The following is a 26,983-nucleotide window of genomic DNA, read 5'->3' as shown; positions in this document are numbered from 1 at the left end:
CAAGCCTTGAAATTTATTTAACACTGGTTAATTTCTAATACACATGAACGCCTTTGTTTACAGTTAAACAAACCAGTTGTGTACAAAGAGTGTGTATTATGTATCTTAATATGATCCAGTATTGCCTTTATAACACGTGGATGTACTATCAAAAAATAGGTTTAATACAGTTTATGTAATGAATTATCTAATAAATCTATTAACTGTTTTACCAAACTGTTGTCTTGTTGAAAATCCTGTGAAATCACTTACATTCACTCACTATCATTAATTGCTTTTCCAGATCAAGGTCATGGTAGTGCAGAGCCAATCATGGAAACACAGGGCACAAGGCTAAGCAGAATACACCTTGGATGGGATGCCAATCCACTGTAGGGTAGTGACTCACATACACTGTAACCCAAACATTGACATGTTACAGTTAATGAAATTATGTAAAAAAGAAATGATGCGGTAGCATTTAACAATTCTCACCATGACAATGTTTTTTGTCCAAAGTCTACTCAGATACCATGTCCTTTTTGGAGTTGAGTTGTCAGGCTTCCAAAAATTTATTAACGGTGCTCAGTGAGCTTTGGGAATTTCTGTAGACTACAGGATTCAGTCTGGAGGGAAGTCCTTGAAATATAACCCCGGTCTGATCCACTCCAAGGCTCTTTTCTTTCATTCTTCTCCGGGTTGAAATCACATGGGCGCTTCTCCCTTATAGGTGTGTGGGATAGCTCATCAATGGTATCCAGGGATGGACAGATAGCCTGAGGACATTGAAACACTTTGGGTGAGGGCTTGTTAGGGGAAGAGTGGAGCTCTTCTTCAGTCTTCTCTACATTACTCTCTTGCTCTGACCTTTCCTGATGATGTAACCTTTCTATTGTTTGAGTCAGCAGCCCTTGTGCCTCTAGTTCAGCTATGTGCCATAGCTGGTCTCTCAACGCAGAGGAGTATGTACTAACACTTGGAGTGCTTGTTACATACTCTGCAGATGGAAGTGGTGAATAGAGCTGGTACTGCTCACAGATGGATATCCTTTCTTCTCTGTTACTAGTTATGGCATTTAAGTAAAGGTTGCACCTGTCATCTTCCATGACCTCCGCATCATGGAAGTTTAGAGGTACATTCTCAAACTCTGGGATAAATGAAAAAATGCCATTATTGTATGTTCTTTCGAGAAGAGGATGCTGTAAGCTGATCTCTGCCAGCTCTTCCATAGTGTTCATACATTCCTTCTCAAACCAGTCTGGATTCTCCAGCTGGTATGCCTGAAATGCTTCAATGGCATCTCTCAAGGCTCCACCTGAAGGACATTTATGATATTCCTTCTCTGTTATGCCTTCCACATGGTTAATCTTCCAGGACTCAAATTTCTCTTTTTCAAGGATTCTTAGGTAGACCTCTTCAAAATGATTCATCAGTTTGTACTTGACTGTGATGTTGAAGGGCGATGGTACATCCTCCTCACAGCACACTCCCCCAAAGTATGCCACCACATATTTGCCAAAAGAGGCAGTGCGGAGTAGGTCTGGGATGATGACACTGAAGGCAGGGGTGAGCATGTCGCCTATGGGAGAGTGGGCATCCTCTCTTAATATCACCCTCTGTCCCTCACACATGGCCTGCCACTTAGCCTGCACGCCACGTGAGCACAGGATCAAAATTTTGTCTGACGATTCTTCAACCCGCTCCTTCTGCAGCTCCAACCACTGCAAGCGACCCATGCTGCTAAGCTGGGTGGAATCCAGGAGGTCAAGGACTACCTCAGTGCCACATTGTGCTTGGAGGAAGGCACACAGCTTGAGCACAATATCCTTGTACAAGGGGTGGTCCAGAGAGTAGATGATGAGGACCTTTCTTGGGCCTTTTGATATTTTTTGAGAATCTTCTGCATTATTCAGAGAATTAGAGGAATCTGAAGAAAATCAAAAGAAATAATGAACTAAGAGATAAAGAGAAAATATTTCCTGAAAAAAATTTGTTTATGCTCATTAAAGGTTTTCAATATCTATTTTGTTTATTATAATCATATAAAAATAATTATATAGTCCTCAACTGTACCATGTTAGTGCTAAAGGTTATGCAAAAGATTCACAAATATATTTGTCAAATTTCCTAAATATTATATTAATCTAAAATCTATTTCATTAAGTAAATTTTTGAAAAATCTGCAGAAAGGTGGATTACTAATGTCTTCCTTAAACTACCATGGGCCCATTACCCCACATCTGTGAACATACACTGAGCAGGTAAAACAAACATTTTTAATGTTTTTGGGTTATTTTTTTCATCAGTGGAATCTGTAATAGAAAATCAGGGTAAACAACACAGAATTTTATGACATAAACAGTCATTCCAACCAGCCTGTAAACCTTTGTGTGTTTTGGATGAATGTGCTACAGTATGCAGTATAGGTTTTTTTTAAGAGTGACCTTATGAGATCACTTGGCATCTCCATTCTTGCCAGAACATAAACAACCAGCATTTTTACACTTATTCACTTAGCAGACACTTCTGTCCAAAGCAACTTACAACAGAGACTATGTAGTGCTACAAGCCCACACACCTTATTCACCAAGGTGACTACATTGCTAGATACACTATTTACAAGGGGTTACTCATCCATGCATTAGTGAAACACACTCACTCCATGACATTCACACATTATGGGGGAACCTTAACAACATGTCTTTGGACTATGGGAGGAAACAGGAGCACCCAGAGGAAACCCACACAGACACAGGGAGAACATGTAAACTCCACACAGACTGAACAGGGATCGAACCCACATTCTCTTGCACCACCCAGGTGCTGTAAGACAGCAGAGCTACTAGCTGTGTCACTGTGCCACCAGCAGACACATACACATTGACTGAAGCTGCTTGTCCCAAGTGGGGTCACGGCAAGCTGGAGCCTAACCCAGCAACACAGGGCATGAGGGTGGAGGGGGAGGGGACACACCCAGGACAGGACGGCAGTCCTTCGCCAGGTACCCCAAGTGGGACTCGATCCCCAGACCCACCAGAGAGCGGGCATAGGCCAAACCTGCTGCACCCCCCATTTAGCAGACATTCTTCTCCAAAGTGACTTCCAATGAACTCTATGTATTGTTATCCGCCCACACACCTTTTCCCCAAGGTGACTCACAATACTAGATACACAATTATGAGCCACTCATCCATACATCAGTGAAACATGGTGTACACTTTCTCCCTATCACTCACACACCCACCTAGAGAGAGATACATACAGCCAGTTGCTGCTCGGCATCCCCCTGATCAGCCACCAACCAGGGATGATAACACAGTTTCGGTGGCAAATGTCAGTACCTCTGTCCCTGGCACCACCAGCAGTATAATGCCACCTAAGTAAACTATACTTAGAGTAGTCAGTGCATGAGTAGATTTAGCATGTACTGTGTACACACTGTTGTATTTAAATGTTGCTAGAACTTTAAGCTCCTGTCCAGAAGTAATTACTGTAAGTTTCCCTTTACATTCCTGCACTGACCACATATCACCAAGAGCTAATACACAACTCAACTATTCTCCATGTGTTCTCCACTTACCCAGTCCCTAACGGCTAAACGCACAACACACTTCTGATTCTAATCTGAACTATCACCAAAGGCTGGGTATATCTAAACTTCCTGGTCCACTCTCAAAGTTTTCAGGGCACAAATTTCTCAATCAGTTGCTGTGATTGATTGGTTGTTAATCTGATAGTGCTAGGAGTAAGGGAGAAGAAGGATATGGTTTTTTGTGGGGTCACCTTCATAGATGTGTATGGTTGTTTTCTTAATAAACCTGTTTTTCATTATTATCCCTCTCTGTCCACTGCCAGCATTAGAATAAATCAACCTCCTCCTGTCAAACCCTGTACTTACAGTTCCTCACAGTCACACCTGCTGTTAGCTGGTTCTCTTTCAGGCGTGTTACTCAATGAATTCTGCAGCCCACTAACAGATGCAACAAGGGTGACTTACAGCATCCGTATCAAAACGAATAGGTTCACCCTTTCTTTGTTGGCATGGATGTCATGAATTAAGGGGAAGCATAAGAAATGAGCACATAGCACACTTTATTTATTAACAGCTATACTACATGATGGCCCATATGTATATGTGTGTATATGTCTGTGTGTGTATACTTCTCACTTACCTTTATTTTTTTTATAGCAAAACAAGGCACACAGTCCTATGAAGAAGAACAGGACAGCTACTAGAGGGGCAGCAATGAAAGCTTTGTGATCCGTTGGAACAACACTTTTAATGGATGGATCTTCCGGGTCATTCTCTGCCGAAGGAAACATTGCCATGTTGATATATCAATTAAAGAAACAGTTGATTTGACATTGCATGATCTCTGCACTGATCAAATTGACTAGTTTAATAATATTTTGACAGTGAATAAGCCTAGACATTTGTGTTGAATATGAGCTGAGTCAGTAAGTATCTTTACCTTGAAGTAACACAGAAAGAACTGTTGTAAGAAAATTTTAGAAAAACTGAGTTAGAAGTAAAAAATTAATAAAATAATGTTATCATATGGTGAAAAAATTACAACTCAAATGAGCCACAAAAAAAAATGAAAACAAAATGCCCTACTCTGTTGTGTCCCCTACTATTTCAAAAGTTGGCTTGCCAAAATTGTTACAGATGGAAAGAAAAGATTCCCTGATTTAGTACAGTTTATGGTCAGTTTCAGACTACGTATGTAATTAAAAAAAGGTTAATTGCAGCTAAATCTTTGTTTTCTTCCTCACAATTTTTGTTTTCCTTCTTTTTAGTTGACCTTTCTATTTATTGTTACTCAGAGTATGTGATGGTAATTGTGAAATATGTTTTTCTAACTTAGCTTTAGATTCATTTGTCTTTCTGTGTTGTTCTTTCGTCATTTAAAAAAATAAAAATATTAAAAAGTGTGTAGCAAAGATGTAATATCCAGTACAGCACATATAGAAAAAGGGCATTGCATTTGGTGGAAAAAAGAAAATACATGGAGTTTAAAAAATAATTTCAAATGAGGACAAATGCAACCTGAGACATATTTAGTCCATGGGCCAGACAAGATATCGGTACCACCTGGTATAACTAAACTTAAGTTAGACTAAAATGTTTGTATGGTCCATATAAGTATATTAAGTAATGATAGCCTTTCCAAATTGATAGCTTTATTAATTCTTTTTAAATACTACCAATTTGCTCATTAGCACCATCTACTTAAATCTAAAGGTTTATGATTTTCACATCTAATTTTGGTCCAGAATGGACTAAATGATTGTAAAGAAGGCTATTTCATTGTTAGTGTAAATCACCAAGACCAAATAAATGCATTTAATATTTTGTTCGGTTAAAATAATCTGAAGTTGCTTCCAGTTTTTTCATGGAATTCTTGAATAACATTTTTTTCAGCTGGTTTGCTGCATTGGTAAGATACCTGACTATGTAAGTGCTATTTCTGGTTTTACTTTAAGATTAACTAAGGTTTAATACTTAAGATTAGTTAAAAGTATTAATATATTACCTGCAATAATTTACTGTGACAACAAACAAGTCTGTATCATTCATTGTTCTGACTCCCTGGTGTCTTTAAAAGATGTGGACTCATGGAGTGCAATTCCATGACAAGATGAAAAAGCAGAAGATGAAACATTCTGAAACATCAGAAAGAAGATACGCAACCAAGTCCATGTCATGGAAATGGTTCTAAAGGCTGACAGAAAACTGTTTGGCCAAATGATTCTTATTGCTAAAAGCAGAAAACTAGACATGTAGAATGTGTTGGCTCATCCTCTGGGGCCTTCACCTTGAGGCCTTCACCCTGGGCCCAAAACTGATGGGTCTCTCCGTAAGACAAACAAAGCAGTCTTAGCAAGAGAGTTGGAGAACATTTCTCCAGCAGAAATCATTCCAGAGCCATCAACAATGGTTATTGGTGGTACGAGCCTGGTCCAGAATTTGAAAGGAAATTACCTTCTCACGGCTGACAGAATCAGCCTTGTCACATGTCCTCCATGAGGTGTTATGGGCCATTGCATTGATGTTATCTTAGATGTTTACAAGAAGACATACATTAAAGAAGCAGAGAGAATGAACAGGGGTGCAGACACAGGAATCCACTTCAGAAACATTGCTCCTGGACACAATATTCAACAATGGAGGACGATTCTCTGCAGTCCTTCTAACAAAGCAAGTCTAATGGGTCCTGGTGGATGGAATGGAAGGGGCCAAAGATAAAACAAAAACTAGGAAATAAGGTACTACATTTTACCTGTGAGCAACTCTGCTTCAAGATAACAAAAAAAATAGAAAGAAGAAGCTACAGAGCTAATGGTCACACAGGAAGAAGCTGACACCTTCCTGCTTCTCCATGCTCTCCATGTAGCAGAAACTGGCTACAAGTCTTTTGTCATTACAGCTGAGGATACGGATGTCTTGCTTTTGTGCTTAGGTGCGCGCAGCAGCATCCCATGTTCCTTGTACTGGACGTCTGGTACAATAATGTCATGCCCACAACCACACCCCAAACACAAGCACGTGGTCATGAACAGGATGGCAGGGTATAAACGGTGCCACTCCACCACACCCATCCATCCATCCATCCATCTTCCTCCGCTTTTATCCGGGGCCGGGTCGCGGGGGCAGCAGTCCGAGCAGAGTCCTCCAGACTTCCCTCTCCCCGCACACCTCCTCCAGTTCCTCTGGGGGAACCCCAAGGCGTTCCCAGGCCAGCCGGGAGACGTAGTCTCTCCAACGTGTCCTGGGTCTGCCCCGAGGCCTCCTCCCAGTGGGACAAGCCCGGAACACCTCCCCAGGGAAGCGTCCAGGAGGCATCCGGAACAGATGCCCGAGCCACCTCAACTGGCTCCTCTCGATGCGGAGGAGCAGCGGCTCTACTCCGAGCTCCTCCCGGGTGACTGAGCTCCTCACCCTATCCCTAAGGGTGCGCCCAGCCACTCTGCGGAGGAAACTCATTTCTGCCGCTTGTATCCGCGATCTCATTCTTTCAGTCATGATCCAGAGTTCATGACCATAGGTGAGGGTAGGAACGTAGATTGACCGGTAAATTGAGAGCTTCGCCTTACGACTCAGCTCCCTCTTCACCACAACAGACCGGTACAATGACCGCATTACTGCGGACGCCGCACCGATCCGTCCGTCAACCTGCCACTCCATTTTTCCCTCACTCGTGAACAAGACCCCGAGATACTTAAACTCCTCCACTTGAGGGAGCAACTCCCCCCTAACCCGGAGGGGGCAATCCACCTTTTTCCGACTGAGGACCATGGCCTCGGATTTGGAGGTGCTGATTCTCATCCCTGCCGCTTCGCACTCAGCTGCAAACCTCCCCAGTGCACGCTGCAAGTCTTGACTGGATGAAGCCAACAGGACCACATCGTCCGCAAAAAGCAGAGACGAGATCTCGCGGCCACCAAAACAGACACCCTCCGTTCCCTGGCTGCGCCTAGAAATTCTGTCCATAAAGATAATGAACAGAATCGGTGACAAAGGGCAGCCCTGGCGGAGTCCAACATGCACCGGGAACAGGTCTGACTTACTGCCGGCAATGCGAACCAAGCTTCTGCTCCGGTCATACAGGGAACAAACAGCCCATAGCAGCGAGCCCCGAACCCCATAATCCCGAAGTACCTCCCACAGGATGCCACGAGGGACACGGTCGAATGCCTTCTCCAGGTCCACAAAACACATATGGACTGGTTGGGCAAACTCCCATGAACCCTCCAGCACCCTAGTGAGGGTATAGAGCTGGTCCAGTGTTCCACGGCCAGGGCGAAAACCGCATTGCTCCTCCTGAATCTGAGGTTCGACTATCGGTCGGATTCTCCTTTCCAGTACCCTGGCATAGACTTTCCCAGGGAGGCTAAGGAGTGTGATCCCCCTGTAGTTGGAACACAATCTCCGGTCCCCCTTCTTAAAAAGAGGGACCACCACCCCGGTCTGCCAGTCCAGAGGCACCGTTCCCGAACTCCACGCGATGCTGCAGAGGCGTGTCAGCCAAGACAGCCCCACAACATCCAGAGACTTGAGAAACTCGGGGCGGATCTCATCCACCCCCGGAGCCTTGCCACCGAGGAGTTTTTTGACTACCTCAGCAACTTCAGCCAGGGTAATGGACGAGTCCCCCTCCGAGTCCCCGGCCTCAGCTTCCTCTGCGGAAGGCGTGTCGGAGGGATTGAGGAGATCCTCAAAGTACTCCTTCCACCGCCCGAGGACATCCTCAGCTGAGGTCAGCAGCGCACCACTTCCACTGTAAACAGTGTTCGTGGAACACCGCTTCCCCCCTCTGAGTCGCCGGACGGTTTGCCAGAATCTCTTTGAGGCCGACCGAAAGTCTTCCTCCATGGCCTCACCGAACTCCTCCCAAGCCCGAGTTTTCGCCGCGGCGACTGCCAGAGCCGCGCTCCGTTTGGCCCGTCGGTACCCGTCAGCTGCTTCAGGAGTCCCATGAGCCAGCCAGGCCCGATAGAACTCCTTCTTCAGCTTGACGGCATCCCTTACTTCCGGTGTCCACCACCATGTTCGGGGATTGCCGCCGCGACAGGCGCCGGAGACCTTATGGCCGCAGCTCCGAACCGCCGCCCCGACAATGGAGGCGCGGAACATAGTCCATTCAGACTCAATGTCCCCCACCTCCCTCGGGACCTGGTTGAAGCTCTGTCGGAGGTGGGAGTTGAAGACCTCTCTGACAGGGGCCTCCGCCAAACGTTCCCAACAGACCCTCACTATGCGTTTGGGCCTGCCAGGTCTGTCCAGCTTTTTCCCCCGCCATCGAATCCAACTCACCACCAGGTGGTGATCAGTTGACAGCTCAGCCCCTCTCTTCACCCGAGTGTCCAAGACATATGGCCGAAGATCAGAAGAAACGACTACAAAGTCAATCATCGACCTCCGACCTAGGGTGTCCTGGTGCCAAGTGCACTGATGGACACCCTTATGCATGAACATGGTGTTCGTTATGGATAAACCGCGACTAGCACAGAAATCCAATAACAACTCACCGCTCGGGTTCAGATCAGGGAGGCCGTTCCTCCCAATCACGCCCCTCCAGGTGTCACTGTCGCTACCCACGTGGGCGTTAAAGTCCCCCAGTAGAACGACAGAGTCCCCAGTGGGAGCGCTTTCCAGCACGCCCTCCAGGGACTCTAAAAAGGCCGGGTACTCTACACTGCCGCTAGGCGCATAAGCACAAACGACAGTGAGAGACCGTTCCTTGACCCGAAGGCGTAGGGAGATGACCCTCTCATTCACCGGGGTAGACTCCAACACATGGCGGCTGAACTGGGGGGCTATTAATAAGCCCACACCCGCCCGCCGCCTCTCACCTTGGGCAACGCCAGAATAGTGGAGAGTCCACCCTCGATCGAGGAGAGTGGTTCCAGAACCCAAGCTGTGAGTGGAAGTGAGCCCGACTATATCTAGACGGTATCTCTCAACTTCCCGCACCAGCTCAGGCTCCTTCCCCGCCAGTGAGGTGACATTCCAAGTCCCAAAAACCAGAGTTGGCGCCCGAGGTTTGGGTCGGCCGGGCACTCGGCCCCGACCACCGCCCAAATCACAATGCACCGGCCCCTTACGGTTTCTCCGGCAGGTGGCGAGCCCACCGAAGAGCGGCTCCACGTCATGGCTTCGGGCTGAGCCCGGCCAGGCCCCGTGGGCATAGACCTGGCCACCAAGCGCTCGCATGCGAGCCCCCCCCCAGGCCTGGCTCCAGGGTGGGGCCCCGGTGACCCCATACCGGGCGGGGTAAACGAAAGCCTTGATTTTTCCTTCATAAGGGGTTTTTGAACTGCGCTTTGTCTCGTCTGTCATCCAGGACCTGTCTGCCATGGGAGACCCTACCAGGGGCATATATCCCCAGACAACATAGCTCCTGAGATCATTCAGGCACTCAAACCCCTCCACCACGGTAAGGTGGCGGTTCACGGAGGAGTCCACCACACCCAAGTCGCAGAATTTCATATGCAACAACTGTCCCACCTGTCTTCTTGATCTTCACCTTCGCCTTGCCCAACCTTTGCCTTGCATTCCTTTTTCTTAGTCCCTTATCTACCTTTTCGTCCCCGAACCCTTTTTCCTTTGGTTTCGACCTTCGCCTTGCCTCATCGACCACGACCTCAGATCATCCCTTGGAACAACGTTCACGCATTGATTCTGGATCCACGCCTGTCCCTGACCACGAGTATTGCTTTGCCTCTTGAGCTTCAACATCAAAGATCCCGCGCTTGGGTCCCACCTCTGGTGTTCAGCTCCTGGGTGTAACAAACTGGACAAGATTCCATGACATCAACAAACTAAGTCATTCTAGGAGGTAGCATCTGTGATGCCATGACTGGTATGCATTCCTTCACAGACTGTGATACTGTCAGTGCATTCACTGGACGTGGCAACGTGATGACCTTGAAGCAAAAGTCTGACAAAGCCTTTCAGGAGGCCTTTAGTGAATTAGGACATTCATGTTACAGCACAAATATTCAATAAGCTGCAGAAAGTAACTTGCAATATGTACTTCACTTCCACCCAAATAAGTGAAGTGAACAAGCTTTGATACCAGCTGTGCCAGATGTGGAGAAGTCAAGTCAACTCCCTCCTTGTGAAGACTGTCTGTTTATGCATGGTCTCTGTGCTATCAAGCTACCATCTGGAGCACAGTGGTTGGACAATAGATGAGGATGGAAAGGTATCTGTTGAGTAGGTGCAGAGCTCATCTGCACCAGATATTGTGTTGCAAATTACCTGATTGCAGATGCCTCAGAAATGGACTGAAGTGCAGACACATGCAAACTCAGTTGAAATGTTTATTTTATCTACAAATGTGACTTTATGTACAAGAATAATTGCCTTAATCTGCATTAATGACTAATTCGTAATTCAGAGGTATTTATGATTGCTTGTGATCCTATTGATTATTTGCATTCAAATTTTATTGTTATAATATAAGGTGGCAAAAAATATCTTTCCACATTTCTGTCAAAGGGTACATCCATTCAAGGAATGATAGCTACTATAAAGCTACAGGTCTGCAAGGGCTTGTAATTTACTTGTACTTACTTATAATTTTGGGTCTTGGGCCCATGGACTAATGACTAACTGGTTTGAACCAACACCTCCAATTTAACATGTCTAACTTCCAAATAGATTAGTAGCCCTGAACTAAAAAGAAACATGAATGTTTGTATTTTACTTTTTTGATTATTGTTAATATTTTAACAATATTCACACAGCACATTGAATTCTACTACAAAAACAAAAATGCAGCATTAATTTTTTTTACCAGATTTTTTTCCATGCTTATTTAATTAATGATGAATTAAAGTTCTAGAAATTAGATTAAATTCAGATTGAAGTTCATTAAGCAGGATATTTTTATACCTGTTGTTGTGTATTATAGTAGTACTTACCAAAACATGTATAGAATGTTTTCCGATGTCGAAGACAATAATTTTTACACTGAATAAAAAAGGGCTGGATCTGTAAGAAGATTACAAAAAATCTGCAGATAATTAAAATCACATTCTTCCCTATATATATTTAGGTTTAAGTACATTTTTATTTTGAAGTGAATACAATCTCATTTAAGCAAGAAAAAGCAGTTAGCAATCAGAAATTACATTTTCATTCACTTATCAGACAATATAAGTGTCACACCCACCACCTCCAACCAACGAGGGACACCTGCAACCGATCAGCTGACGCAAGGATAAAAGGGAGCTCGCAACACAACCAGATGTGGAACTTTAGTTCAGCATACCTGTTCTCGGTGTTAGCATCTGCTCTCCTGTATCCTTGGTTCCTTGCCCTTCGCTCCCATTCCCGTTCTCCTTCATCTCTTAGTCTCTCTGGAATCTTTGACCTACGACTCACCTCTTGGAAAACATCTTTGGATTCTCCTCAGTACTATGTCTGCACATCTGTGACCCTTTGCCTGTTCTATTGACTACGTATTTGGGTTTCCCCAGAGAAAAACCAATCTGTGCATTGCACTTGGGTCCGACACCTCCACCCTGGAAGGAAACCATGACAGAAGGTTCTGCCTCATCTTCAGACCCAGTGTTGCAGGAAGGTTTGCAGCGCGTACTCGCCTCCCATGGCATACTGCTGGGAATGCAAGATCATGCACTAGCCCAGCTCAATAATGCCTTCCAGGACTTAGTGCATGCGTTCCGCAAGAGGGGCATTGTTACCTCCACGGAGCTGGATCACCCCAATAGCGCGATCACCACGACTGCCCAGCCTCCCCCTCCACTTCCTGGTCGTGATCCGCGGCCGGCTTCTCTGCAAAGGTGTGACAGCACCCTGTCTTGCTGCCCAGGATTCCTTATGCAATGTGGACTAATTTTTTCAAGTCTGCCTTGGGTCTATCAGTCTGACCAAAGCAAAATAACTTACCTTATCTCTCTCCTAACTGACCGTGCTCTAGAATGGGCTACTGCTGCTTGGGGGAACTGTTCCACACTCACCTATGATGAGTTCAAGACCCACTTCCAGGCGGTGTTTGGGCACCCATTGTCTGCCCTGGCCGCGAGCAGATGCCTGCTAGAACTCTGACAAGGTGTCCGTTCCGTTGCTGAGTACTCATTGGAGTTCCACATCCTAGCTGAACAGTGTGGTTGGAACGAACCCGATCTGCTGGCCAGTTTTCATTACGGGTTAAGTCCTAACATAAGAAAGGAGCCGGCTTGCTGCAGGGACGCTTGGATGCTTGATCATTTCATTGAGACAGCAGTGGCACTCGATAACCTTGCCTGGGACTGATGCCCTTGCTCTGAACCCAGTCTGAGCGCAACCCCCGCCCAGCAGGATTAGGCAGGGATTGTCTCGGTCAGTCAGGGTCAGCTGTCTCCAGGGGAACGGCAACGCCATTTCTGGCACTGGCTGTGTCTATATTGCGGCTGCCCAAGACACCTACGTGGTGACTGCCAGGTCCGTCCAGTATCTAAGGTGAGTGGGAAACTTCAAAGCAATCACCTTACAGTTCCCATTGTTCTGTCCGGGGGAATGCATGGTGAACACCCTGGCCCTAGTGGACTGGGAGTTGTTTTTTGGACACTGGGTTTGCGATGAGACACCGGGTTCCACGATGCCCCTGTGAGGTCCGGCTGCGAGTAAGTGCACTGGATGGAGAACCACTGGGGAAAAGTTATGGGGACGTCCGAACCGAACCCATGTACCTAGGGGTTGGGGCTTGCCATAGGAAACAGATCCAGTTCTATCTGATTGCATTGCCAGATGTTCCGGTCATTCTGGGTTTTCCCTGGCTGTCTTTACATGACCCCGTTTTCCGTTGGAGTAAGGGGGAACTAGTGGCCTGGGGGCTTCAGTGTGCCAAGGAGTGCCTGTTATTGCCCTGCAGAGCCACCTCTGTTGAATGTTCCAACACTCTCCCACAGGTGGATGTTCCAAAGGAGTATCGAGACCTCGCAGAGGTGTTCAGTAAAGAACAGGCGGCTGTGTTACCTCCTCACTGACCTTGGGACTGTGCAATCGACCTTCTCCTGGGGATGCAGCCCCCAGGGGGTCGTGTGTATTCACTTTCCCTTCCAGCACAAAAGGCCATGCAACAATATATCAATGAAGCACTAGCCGCAGGTATAAGCTACCTGTCTACCTCTCCGGCATCCGCTGGGTTCTTTTTTGTTGGAAAGAAGGATGGGGGGCTCCGTTCATGCATAGATTACCGGGGCTTAAATCACATTATGGTCTGCTACCCACATCCCTTCCCTCTTATCACGGCCGCCCTCGAACAGGTGAACAGAGCACAGGTGTTTATGAAGTTGGATCTCCGGAGCGCATACAATCTGATCAGGATCAGAGAGGGAGACGAGTGGAAGACAGCGTTCAGTAGCACCCTTGGCCACTCCGAATACTTGGTTATGCCTTTCAGTCTTTCTAATGCTCCCAGTGTTTTTCAGGTCTTCGTCAATCATGTCCTAGGGAACCTGGTGAACAATGGTGTTTTGGTGTATCTTGACGACATCCTCATCTACTCTCTGTCCTTGGAACAACAAGTCCTCCAGGTTTGACAGGTGTTGCAGCAACTGCTTCAACATCGCCTCTTTGTTAAGGCTGAGAAGTGTCAGTTTCACCAGAGATTGATGGCATTGACGTTGTGTAAGAGGTCCCGGCTGACCTGGATGGAGGAGGCTGAACAAAAATTCAAGTCCCTGAAGCACCGGTTCACCTTGGCGCCTGTACTCTATCACCCTGACCCATCGTTGCTGTTTGTGGTGGAGGTCAACACTTCTGAAACCATATCCCTGTGCCTTCTTCTCCAAGAAAATGTCTCAGGCGAAACACAACTACAACATCAGTAACCACGAGCTCTTAGCAATCAAGATGGCCCTGGAGGAGTGGAGGCACTGGCTCAAAGGGACTGTGCATCCCTTTGTCGTCCTAACCAACCACAAGAACCTAGAATACCTGCAAACCGCCCTACGCCTGAACCTGTGACAAGCCAGGTGGGCCCTATTCTTCACTCGTTTTCACTTCACCGTCACCTATAGTCCCGGTAGCAAGAACACCAAGGCCGATGCCCTGTCTCAGATGCATGAGTGAGAGCCCATGTCACAGGCCCCTGAGCTCATCCTCCCCAGGAATTGCATGGTGGCTCCGGTTCAGTGGCAATTTCTCCAAGCCCTCCACCGAGTCAAAGAGATGGAACCCACACCTCCTGACAAGCCCATCAGTCGAGAGTATGTTCCCACCAGCATGCAGCCCACAATCCTGCAATGGGCACATGACCATCCTGTGGCGGGGTACCCAGGAATCGGAAAGACCCAAGCCATCCTGCAAAGACACTTCTGGTGACCCTCTCTCTGGGAAGACATGTTTGATTTTGTTAAAGCCTGTGCGACCTGCGCCCAAGCGAAACCCTCAACTAAGCGGCCTGCAGGTCTCTTAGAACCCCTGCTGGTGCCCAACCGTCCCTGGTCCCAATCACCCTCGACTTCCTCGTGGACCTCCCGAGCTCAGACGGTAAGGCCACCATGCTCACCATAGTCGATTGGTTTTCTAAGGCCTGCTGCCTAGAATCCCTTCCCAAGCTCCCTACAGCTCTGGAGACCACCAAGCTCCTTTTCCACCATGTCTTCCACCTCTTCGGCTTGCCTGAGGACATCGTATCAGACTGTGCCCCACAATTAACCTTGATGGTATGGAAGGCCTTCTGGCAGAAGTTGGGGGTAACCGTAAGCCTAACATTCGGTTATCATCCTCAGGCGAACGGGCAAGTCGAACAGCTCCAGCAGGATATCAGCTGTTTAATACGTAGCTACTGTTCTGATAAACCCCAGCAGTGGGCACGGTACTTGCCAGGGGCGGAGTATGTACATAGTTCTCTAACCCATACGTCCACAGGGTGCTCGCTGTTCCAGTGTGTCCTGGGGTACCATCCCCCTCTATTTCCCTGGCACCTCAGCTCCAGCGACATCCTGGCAGTAGATGCCTGGTACCAGGCCAGTGCTGTGGCAGGCGATCTGCAACCATCTGCTCCAAAGCAGCAACCAAGAAAAGCAAAAGGCGGATCACCATCAACGCCCCCTCTCTTTCATCCCAGGTCAACAAGTCTGGCTGTCTACCAAGGGTCTCCGCGGCACCTACCAGCCCAAGAAACTTTGTCCCTGCTACATTGCTCCCTTTAAGGTCCTCCGTTGGGTCACCCCGGTATCCTACCGTCTTCAACTGCCCCCACACTTGCAGGTACACCCGACATTCCATGTGTCCTTCCTGAAGCCAGGTATAATGCCAGAGTAATGGCTGACTAAACCAGCCTCCGCTTGACTCCACACCACCACTTCCCCTGCAGGTTGGGGATGTGCCCGCCTATAGGGTGCGGGCCTTGTTGGACTCCCGTCGCTGGGGTGGCACGCTCCAGTATCTGGTTGACTGGGAGGGTTATGCTCCCGAGGAGCAGTGCTGGGTGCCTGCCTGTGATATCTTGGACCCAGCCTTGATCTCTGACTTTCACAGAGACCACCCCAATCATCTGGCGCCCAAGCCCTCTAGTCGCCCCCCGGGACGTCACAGAGCGGCCAGGGCCGCTCGTGGAGGAGGGTACTGTCACGCTCACCACCTCCGACCAACGAGGGACACCTGCAACCCATCAGTCGATGCAAGGATAAAAGGGAGCTCGCAACACAACCAGCTGCGGAACCTTAGTTCAGCATACCTGTTTTCAGTGTTAGCATCTGCTCTCCTGTATCCTCGGTTCCTTGCTCCTTGTTCCTCATCCTTCACTCCCATTCCCGTCCTCCTTCATCTCTTAGTCTCTCCGGTATCTTTGACCTACGACTCATCTCTCAGAAAATGTCTATGGATTCTCCTCAGTACTATGTCTGCATATCAGTGACCCTTTGCCTGTTCTATTGACTATGTCTTCGGATTTCCCCATAGAAAAACCAATCTGTGCACCGTACTTGGGTCCGGCATCTCCACGCCAGAATGAAACCATGACAATAAGGGCTGAGTAAATGTCTTAAAATCTGTAAATCCAACATATCGTATAATCCAGATAAACATCTTGATTATGTAAAATTTGGGTTAGCTGATATTTTTTTAAAGATATATGGCTGATTATGCACCTGTAGCCTTTGTATCATAAGAAAGGTTAAAGAAAACAATTGTATTATGCAAAAACACATGGAGCAGCTAGGGAACACAAGGTACACTGATATTGCAATGGTGTCACAAAGATAACTGTACCTCAATGTCCAGCACACAGCAAGAGGCAGGGGAGCTGTCAAACACAGCTCTGAGCACAGTCAAATTTTCCTGTAAGATCAGAAACAAACCACATCTTATGTTGATGGGAAATTCACCTGTCATTTCTTTTCACACACAAGCATTTATGCAATTTCCTTCAGGATGGAGGATCTATCTATCTCTCTATCTGGTCCATGTGCAAAGTTCTTTTATTTAATTAACAACGAACTGTGGTTAATCAAAAATAAAATTCAAGGAGATGTACTATTATTTACTTTAATGCATTTAATTTACTTTTTTCTTCAGTGCGACTTATAATGTTACTTTTGCAAACAAGGACCACAACGCCTGTGAAGTGCAGGTGGATGTCTACTCAGTATAAACTTTAGATTGGATAACCCAGACATAACCAGAATGCTTGTTACAGTGGGTTGCAGTGGCATGTCATAAGGATGAAGAGGGCAAAAGTGAGGCAAAAACTCCTGTTCAGTCACAAGGTAAGAACAGGGTCAATGTTGGGTTCAGGTGTGGAGTTTATTATACAATAGTTACTAAATTATTATATATAGTTCCTTTGACCGGGCAGCTGCTAGCATATTGGTTAGAGTTGCTGCCATTGGATCTGAAGGCTGTAGGTTCAGATCTCACCTTTGGCTGTAGTACCTGTGAGTGAGGTACTTAACCTCAACTGCTCCAGTAAAAAAAACATACCCAGTTATATAAATGGGTCAATAATTCCAAGCAATTTAACAGTGTAAGTTGCTTTGGAGAAAAGTGTCAGATTAATCCATTCTCTTTCCTTTTCCCTGCATAACAAAACCCCCATACTGGTGAAGATAGTGGCAACAGTGAATGTAGCAATCTGCACGGATCTGATGGGGACATAAGCAAGTCGGACAATTGTCCAATGCGTATTGTTTCCTGTGAAATGAGGTTTTCTGTGCTTCTTGTTCTTCCATTTCCTTACTCCACTTAACTACAGCCTCTTAAATCAGAAACAACAAAGAAGTCTCTTTGACTAAATTATTGACACTGAAGACTAAATATTTAGTAGTGCAGCCGTTGGCCAAAATAACTGCAATTAAACACTTCCTGTAGCCTTCGATAAGCTCCCTGGACTATTTTACTGACAGTTTGGCCCAGTGTTTTGGTACAAACTGCTCCAGTTCTCCTACATTTGAAGGGTATCTTCTCCCAACTGTTGTTGTCAGATCTTTCCCCTGGTTTTGAATGGGATTTAGATCTAGAATCATTGCTCACCACTTCACAATAGTCCAGCATTTTGTCTTGGACCATTCTGAGGGCTTTTTGAAGTGTGTTTGGGGTCATTATCCTGTTGGAAAACCCATGACCTTTAACAGAGACCTTGCATCTTGACATTGGGTATGTGAATGCATTCCAGAATGCCTTGGTATTCTACTGATTTTATTAATCCCTCCACATGTTGAGGGCATCTAGTGTTAAAAGCAACAAAGCAACCCCGAAACATCATTGAACCTCCTCCACATTCCACTGTGGGAAAACTGTTTTTCTCTTTCAAGGCTTCCTTTTTGTTTTCTGTAAACATAGAGATGTGCAAAAATCTCTGTCTATAGTATATTCTCCCAGAAGGATTATGGTATGTTCAGGTGTGTTATGGCAAATTGCAGTCAGACTTGTCTCTCTCTCTCAGCTATGTTGTCCTCCTGGGTTTCCTTCCATATAACCCCCTTTCAATGAGTTAGCAAACGGATGGTTGAAATTGTAATGATTTGTGTCTGAAGGTCAACTTGAATTTGTGTGGCAGTTGATGCTGGTGCTTTCTCCTCAATTCAGACAATCCTTTGTTGCCATCTTTGATCAGGTTTTCTCTTGTCACCAGGTCCAGGAAGGTTGACTACAATGCCATGGGCCTTAGCCTTCATGACAACATTGTACAGTGGAAACATATACATCATGGTCTTTGGAGACCGACTTGTAGTCCTGACATTGTCCATACTTGACACTAATCTTGTGTCCAGCCTTCTCAGAAAAATATTTTGGTTTTCTTTCTTTTCCCTGCGTTCATTGTGAAACGCATGGTGACAAAAAAAAATGTGAAATTAAATGTTTCAGTCTCAATCTTACCTAGACCAAATTAAGTGTTATTTTTTCCCCTTATTCAGACTGGTTGAATGAGTAATTCTTATATTGCAGGCATCTGTATCTTACCACAGGTGAATTCAATTCCAAAGTAAAAAAGAATCATCTGGATGTAATGTAATGTAAATGTTTGTATGTATCTCAAAAAAAAAAAAAAAACTACTAGGAAGGTGATTAGGAATTGGAGATATTCTGGTAAAGCTTTATGCAGCTACTTGTGTGATGAACGCTGGTGTATTATACAAATGGAATCATTTTAAGAAAAAGAGTAATATTTGATCTTACTGTTGCAGTACTAACTCAGCATAAACTGAATAGAATTATTACTGGCAATATTCAATTGAGAATGTCAATCTGTGAGAAAGTCCACAAGAAGGGAATTTTTGCATGCAGATAAATGTTCTGAATTCATAGCTACAGAATGGTATAATATAGCATGCCACATACTATAGGTCATATTTAAAATAAACTTTCCATGTGACAGATACTGAAGGAGTACTGCTGCCTTTGGGAATCCTTTCATTAAGGAATTATTTCTCTGTGAGACCTGAAAAGGCAATACCTGCGGAATGTTCTGGTGTTCCTTGAATCTGGGGCACCGGAGGAACACTCTATAACGTTTAGAATGCTCACTACTATAGAAATTCACTGTGACTGTTTTTCTGCCATGTTCACCAATTGCTTTACTCAGGTTAGCATTGGGCTCCCACAGGCTTCCTGAAAAATGAGAGTAAAGTCAATCAACCTGTTTTCCACAAGTTTGTACAAAAAAAAAAAACAAAATCAGCAAGTAGGTCAGTCCAGTTAGCTTTGTTAAGAATGACTGCATAATCTATTCATTGCATACATTTGTTCTCATGCATATGTCAAGGTATGCCAAGGTATGATAAAATTGAGAACTACTCAGAACATCTAAGAAGGGGCTAACTACATGTCGACTGATGTTGTCTTGAGTTGTGGAAAGATTGGTAGGAAAGGAACTGTATAAATGTGTATGCATGTATTTATGTATTTTAGTGCTATATGATACACTAATGTCTTCTTTTCAGATTGTAAAATGACTAAAAACCATGATCACATGCAAAGTCAGTAAATAGGTGGACAAACTGATGAATAGTTCAAAGAACAAACAGTGTTAGTGTAGCTATAAAGCCTGAGCCAAGATCCTACAATATGAATTGTGCAGTGCCGCTAGTCCTGATATGAGCTGGCTAGTGACATAGAAGGAACAAGCTCACCACTTTCAATGCACACTTTTGTCCACCGCATCATCTGGTCATGACATCCTGAATGCACATTCACATTGAAAAACAAATTTGCATTAAAAAACTATGTTTACACATTAAACACAACAGTGAGTGTCTTACATCACTGACAAACCTAACTGTAAGATGGGTTTCTAAAATGGAGGAGTAAATTGTTGGTTATTTTCTTTATCCATATTGCAGCTATTCCAGCACACAACAACATTTTAATGATTTCCTTGTAATATCTTACAATATAGGCACTTTATCACTACAAAACACATCCTTAAATTAATTTTGAGCTACAGCTCATATTAAAAATGTAATTTGCATTCCTACCTGGAATGGTAATATTTCTTGCCACATAGTAGCTGTCATAGCCTAGATTTGGTTTAGGTAAGTTTGAGACTGAAATAATATACATTTCTTCAGGATCTACCACCACCTGATCCAGTGAAAATGACCACTAAAACAGAGAGATTGCAATTGCGATAGATGAAATTGAAATCAGTTGCAAATACAGCATAAATGTAATTTTAGTACCTTAAGATTTCACATTGCTTGTGTTTGCTTACAACTTTTTGGCAATCCAGAGGCATGCAAAACAACATCAAAACATTTATTTTAATTCACCCAAAGTTATAACCATAAGTAATTTCAAAAACTGTGGCTCAAAAACTAACTTAACAGCTACAAAACTTTCTTCTCCTTACCCATTCATTTAGCTTTTTAGAAATGTCAATGTTGTCCAAAAACTTGTAAAGAACACAAAGATTGAAGTTGGTTGATATCTTCAGCATGTGCACCTCAGTCCCTTTGAGGTACTTGATACTTCCTGTGTGTCAAAAAAAACATTTACAACTAACTGTCAGTTCTGCGTCACTCAAAAATTTCTCACCACCTCTAATGTTTGTGATGAAAGTACCACAGCTGCTTGATGGTAAATGGTAGGGCTGACAAACAAAGCGATAGTAACATGAGCATGGAATCCACTGCACCACTAAGATATCATTGCTTTTATTACTCATTAAATGAAAGTAATGTTTTCTCCCCTCTTCATATCGTGGGCGGATGAGAAAGATTTTGAGTACAGCAATTAAGATTTTGTACTGGCCCATCACCCACCATCAGTTTGTGTCTTCCATGTGATCACAACCACGGGGACCAAGACACCGTTCTCATCTCGTCTTACTGACGCCTCTAACTCCAAACCCCAGGGTCCCGTTGGGGTCATGTTCTGGAATTTAATCCGATCTTTATCAAAGCAGTTTTCTGTTGCAAGAGTACAGGGATATGTGTTTCAAAGGTACGGTTACAGTAAGTGTAAAATTATAGTCGCCTTATAGAATAATATATATAATAAAATATAATCCATGTTCAAAATGAATGCTTTGACAAAAATTCAAAGGTTTTGCCATCATGTCACATCTAAAATACAATCAACATTCATACTCAGAAAAATTATATTAAATATTATAAAACTGTGACAGTACTACATCTGAGAATTACTTGAAATATTTTTTCCAAACTTGTGACAGTTAAGAGCAGGTTTGTGCCTCTTACTTTTTTTGGCTTTGCATCTCAGACCCTGTAGATTGAAACATAGTAGCAAATTTAACATTCATATTATACCCGTGCCCTGTTACAATCTGAAGTACACCTATTTATACTGTAGACAATAAACATTACAGTATCTTATGCAGGTATGTGCTAAATTGTTAAATATGCTATTTAATTTTTTTACCGTAAAATGAACTTGCTATGACTAGTCCTATAGTTATATTATAGGACAAGTTGTTTATTGTCATACGTAATGTGTTACAACGTAGTGCTAAGCTAGCACCAAAAGATTTTTTTTCTTTTTTAAAACTTTAAGTGGCTTATAATTAGACTAAAGGCAGTTTTCATGAACAGTGTTTGGCTGTAGTTATCATCTAACCTTATGGTTTGTCTGAGTACCTGTGGTTGTGCCACAGATAGGTTAATAGATAATGTCCCCGCTGCCAGACATTATGCACACCAAACTTTTATCTTTCAGTTAGCACAGTTTCACATATGTAACTATACAGTCAATCTCAGTTTTCTAACTCAGGGTTAAAGAGCAGTTTCACTTACCGACTGTGTACAGTTCAGCGGTTGTACATCCAGTACTCGAAGACCGGATATTGGAGCCAAAAGCGCATAAAACAGAACAGTGTTACAAATAAATAAATTCATCTTCGTTTGACAAACTCAAAGAGAATGATCATAGACTTTTATTGCCAACTGCAATGACCTGGTTAGGGGATTTCCTAGGAATGGAAAAAAAGTGCAGAATGTCGACACAAGCTTCCTGGTGAATTCAGTAAATATGTAGGCTACTGAGGTTACATCATACTTAACTTGAAACATCACGTGTGAGTGTCATTTTCTCAAAGTTTTTAAATACATAAAATGTGAACAAAGACAAAAATGAAGAATTCTGGATAAAACAGCTATGTTTTTCTTAGAAGGTACTAATCAGTATATGAGTTTTAAATATTCTGACCTCTGGTACACCTCAGAATTGGTAGCTCTGAAAGAAATTTCCCTTCATCTACGCAAAATCCAATTTTAAATATGGACTATTTAACCAGGTAGTACTAAACATTTTAGCAAGATTTTTAGAAGTTGCTATAATGTCATTAGATAGTGAAAAATTACTAAAGAGTCCACCAAAGGTAATATAAATGGAAAGTTGCTACAATGTTGCATTGACAAAACACTGTTCTGTTTAAAGTGGTGGGGGGGGGGGGCATGGGGGCACAGTGGCGCAGTGGGTTGTACTTGGTCCTGCTCTCTGCTGGGTCTGGGATTTGAGTCCTGTTTGGGATGCCTTGTGACAGACCGGTGTCCCATCCTGGGTGTGTCCCCTCCCCCTCCAGCCCTTTGCACTGTGATGCCGGGTTAGGCTCCAGCTCCCCACGGCCCTGTAGGGGACAAGCAGTTTCAGATGATGTGTGTGTGTTTGGCCTTGCATCCTGTGTTGCTGCAACCCCAGTTGTTGACAATGGATGTTTCCTTCATGTGGAAGAAAATGAAATGTCCAGTCACACACAGACAGAAACACCTTTCTCAAAGTAAGCCGGAGCCTAACCCAGCAACACAGGGCACAAGGCTGGAGGGGGTGGGGACCCATGGGGACCCACCCAGGATGGGATGCCAGTCTGTCACAAGGCACCCCAAGCAGGACTTGAACCCCAGACCCACCCAAGAGCAGACCCTGACCAAACCTGCTGCACCACCACACCCCATCTATGTCTGATCATCATGTGTTAAAAGTAATTGCCCCCTTTAAGCAATGTGATATGTGAGGTAGAGTCAGCAGTTTGAATATGATCAGTCCTGTTCAAAATGTTTTTGCAATTAAAGGGTTCTCAACTTTTCCCAGGGGACTCAAAATGTGCAGGTGCGTGAACAAAGCTCACCAGACAGAGGGGAAATCTACTAGTGTGGTTGCCATGGGCTGCTCTTTGGGTGACAGAGAGACAGTTCACCACTCTGCTCTCATCTGGAAAATAGCCCGCAGACCTAGCATGTTGTGGACTTCAATTTTTTTTTTACATTTGTTCGTTTAGTGGATGCTTTGCAAAGAAATATAGATGCAGATAAGTGATTCCCATCACAGAGTGATTTTGCCCAATGCCACTGTTTTTGCCAGCACACATCACACTGGTAGCTACATACAGTATGCTGAAATTGATGACGAGCCTCTTGCCCATTTCATTTCACATTGGTCCCAATTATGCCCCTAAATAGGGGACCCATTATACTTAAATCCTTGTCAGCAAAATACACATTTGAAAAATAGGTGCACATCATAGGGGTTTGAGCCCTGCTTGGGGTGCCTTACAACAGATTGGCATCCCTTCCTGGGTGTGTGTGTCCCCCTCTTTGTCCTTGTGCTCTCTGTTGCCGGGTTAGGCTCTGGCTCGTCACGACTCTGCTCGGGACAAGCAGTTGTTGACAATGGAGAATATAAACAAGTCAACATCAGAATGGCTGAAGACAAATTTATGAAACTGCTTAGTCAAAGTCCTGCCTTGAATCCAACTGAAATGTGTTGGGCAAGACCTTAAAATAACTGTTCATGCTCAAAAACCTGCAAATTGTGCACAGCTAATCAATCTTGGAAGGAGGAGTTGACCCAAAATTTTTCATCAGTCCTTGGTCAACAGCTACAGGAAGTGTTTAGCTGCTGAAACTGCAGGTAAAGGTAAAAAAACAGTTATGGACTGAAGGGGTAAATGCTTTTTCGCGCCTTTGACTACACACTTCATTTTGTTTCCACACCAAGGAAATAACATACTTTTTGGTTGAAAAATTTTGAAAAAATATTGTATTTCTTTTATGTCAGCCTCTACTCATATACTCTAGCACTGAAAAAAGATCTGATCAAATGTAATGTCTAAAAGCTGCAGAAACAAGTAAAACTGGAAAGGGGCAAATACTTCAACCTCACTGTACAGTACCACCTGCGGCAGTATATGGAGGAACAACTTGCTAAGTACCAGTTACTACAGTGTTTTATATAATTTCAATTAGAAAAATTCAACTTTAAGGTAGCATACATTGTCTAAGCAGCTGTTTTCTTGCAATACAACTTTTGTAACTGAATAATACAACTGCCTTTAATCCATATGTAGTTACAAAAATTAACAAACCTGTTTGTGAAAAAAAGTAAAATATCATTTGACTTTTCAATAGCTATGCTTCTGGTTTCCATCAAACCAAAAATGAACTCTTCAGGTATCAAACACGCTTCACACTCAACAACACAGATGCAGCGAAATAATTTTGTCAGCTATTTTATGACGGAAGCTTTGATGCAAGCAAAGTAGGTCAAACATTTCCTGTTAATATTTTTTGGAAAATAAGTCTACCAGAGAAATATATATCTAAACTTCTTTTCAGAAATGTACGCAATCACTTGTTTCTGTGTCACATAAAATACAATTCTCGGAAACAGCATACATAGAAGTGCTTGCTATGTGACACACCGGGGAATGTTTAGTCCAATGAGTGACCAAACATAAAAGAATGGCTTTTTATGTGTTTTCATCTATGAGTAAAGGGAAAGTATTTTTTTCCGTGACTTACCATTTATACTTTTTTCAGTTGTTTTGAACTTAGGGTTAGAGTTAAATCTTAAACTGTTGATGAAGTTTTTCAATGACAATTCAAAAAGTGCTAGACTCCAGATTTTGTAAGCAATGACGTGTCAAACTTTTATGGCTCAGGGCAAGAGGATTGTGCCACTCTCGTTGGCACCTGCAATGTGTATGCCTGATTTATTAATGCCATTATTTCAGAATTTTTCAGTTGAGTACACAATATTGCCAGTACTACAGACCAAATAGTCAAATAATGTAGCTCATGTCTCACTATCGTAAATTAGTTCTGCAAAAGGGACACAAAGACTGTACTTCCAAAAACTAAAATTACAACTGTAATATGCATTTGTAGAAATTGTGCATACACAGCTCTGTTTCCACCGTAGCTTTTGTAGTGCATACTCTTGAGTCACAGCTCTAAGCATCACATTCTGTGCAAATTAACCTCACACATACTTCACCTCTGCAGACTCAGAAGTGTCTTTCTCCATGTAATTCTCGGAAACAGCAGGCATAGAAGTGCTTGCTATGCGACACACCAGGGAATGTTTGGTCCAATGAGTGACCAAACATAAGAGAGTGGTGGATGAACTTATGGCTTTTTATGTGTTTTCACCTATGAGTAAAGGTATAAATAAGCACTATTAATAAAAAAAAATCGAAAGACAAATGGCTGGTCAACTCAAAACAACAAAGCCATAAGAACTTTCAAACCATCTGAAACACTGGAATGTACAACTCAAACACAAACCACCTTCAAAAAAACCACAACCATCAAACCATCTTCACAAAACCATCTGTCCTGTCTCAGTCCAAAAGTCACTTTTGAAAGAGAGTTTCCATAAGGGTTAAATGACCACATGCAGAGCATGTTTCTGCGTAAAGGGCTGTCCACCAAGTTTCCTAAAAAAATGGTAAGGTTATGTATTGCACATGTAAGACTTGAATGATAATAGGAATTATTTTGACTGATCATGGGATTGCAATTATTATCAATAGGGGTTCAATGCATATTGTAACTTTTTGAAGAAATTGATCTGGTAAGCATATACAGTTCACTGAAACACCTATAGACCTACCTAAAAGCAGGAGGGTGGTAATTTTATTGTGTATAAGTCTAATCGTAGAGCTAAATGCAGCCATGGAGTCCAGAGGACAAGAAGAATTTTTGGTTTTTAGAATTAGCGTCTGTAACACACGATGCAGGAGACAGCCGGTACATGGTTGTGCTCCTTTTATTTAATTGTGTTGTAGACAGTGGAACGGGTCGCAGGTGAGGGAGTAGAGGAAAGGGGGGCTGGGAATGGGTACAGAGAAGGGGGGGTCTTGTGGGGCGTATGGGTCTGTGTGGGGTTGTCAAGACTCCTTATTCACAGTATGCTCGTCGTGTGTCTGTGTTTGGTTCACTCTCTGGCTCTGTCTCTGTCCCTCGCTGTAGGGCGCAGGGGTTAAAATACAGGTAGTTATTAGTCCCAGATGTGGCGAGTCCCTCCCTCTCTCCTACCCCCTCTCCATCAGTCCGGGCGTGCCACAGTGTCACTACGTGTTGGTTGCCAACCATTTGGAATTCGTCAAAACAGTGCTAGGATTGCTATGCTGAATTTGAGATTGTATAATTGTATGTTTTCAATTTTGGCAGGCAGAGTGGCACAATGGATGGCACTGTGGTCTCGCAGCATCTGGGCTGTTCGCAGGTAAGTTTGAATTCAACACAGTACATGTGGACTTTAATTGTCCCCCCTATGTTCACATGGGATTCCTTCTACAGCCCAAAT

The 26,983-nt window shown here is 44.0% G+C and overlaps 1 protein-coding gene across 1 annotated transcript; it reads right to left on the bottom strand.

Moving 5' to 3' along the window:
• Positions 1-14: 14 nt before the first annotated feature.
• il17ra1a (interleukin 17 receptor A1a) lies at positions 15-22,481 on the bottom strand. The gene is made up of 11 exons (XM_018755675.2): positions 22,192-22,481; positions 21,640-21,664; positions 21,202-21,348; positions 20,790-20,911; positions 20,416-20,542; positions 20,071-20,118; positions 19,395-19,549; positions 16,712-16,780; positions 11,413-11,482; positions 4,152-4,286; positions 15-1,906 (listed from the first exon to the last, which is right to left on the bottom strand). Exons 1-11 carry the CDS (start codon positions 22,291-22,293, stop codon positions 555-557), a joined length of 2,352 nt encoding a protein of 783 aa, XP_018611191.2. The 5' UTR covers positions 22,294-22,481; the 3' UTR covers positions 15-554.
• Positions 22,482-26,983: the final 4,502 nt, after the last annotated feature.

Source organism: Scleropages formosus, chromosome 24, assembly GCF_900964775.1.
Source record: "Scleropages formosus chromosome 24, fSclFor1.1, whole genome shotgun sequence".
Taxonomy (NCBI): Eukaryota; Metazoa; Chordata; class Actinopteri; order Osteoglossiformes; family Osteoglossidae; genus Scleropages; species Scleropages formosus.
Note: the sequence above shows the minus strand (reverse complement) of the source record. Positions and strands in the feature narration are given on the sequence as shown.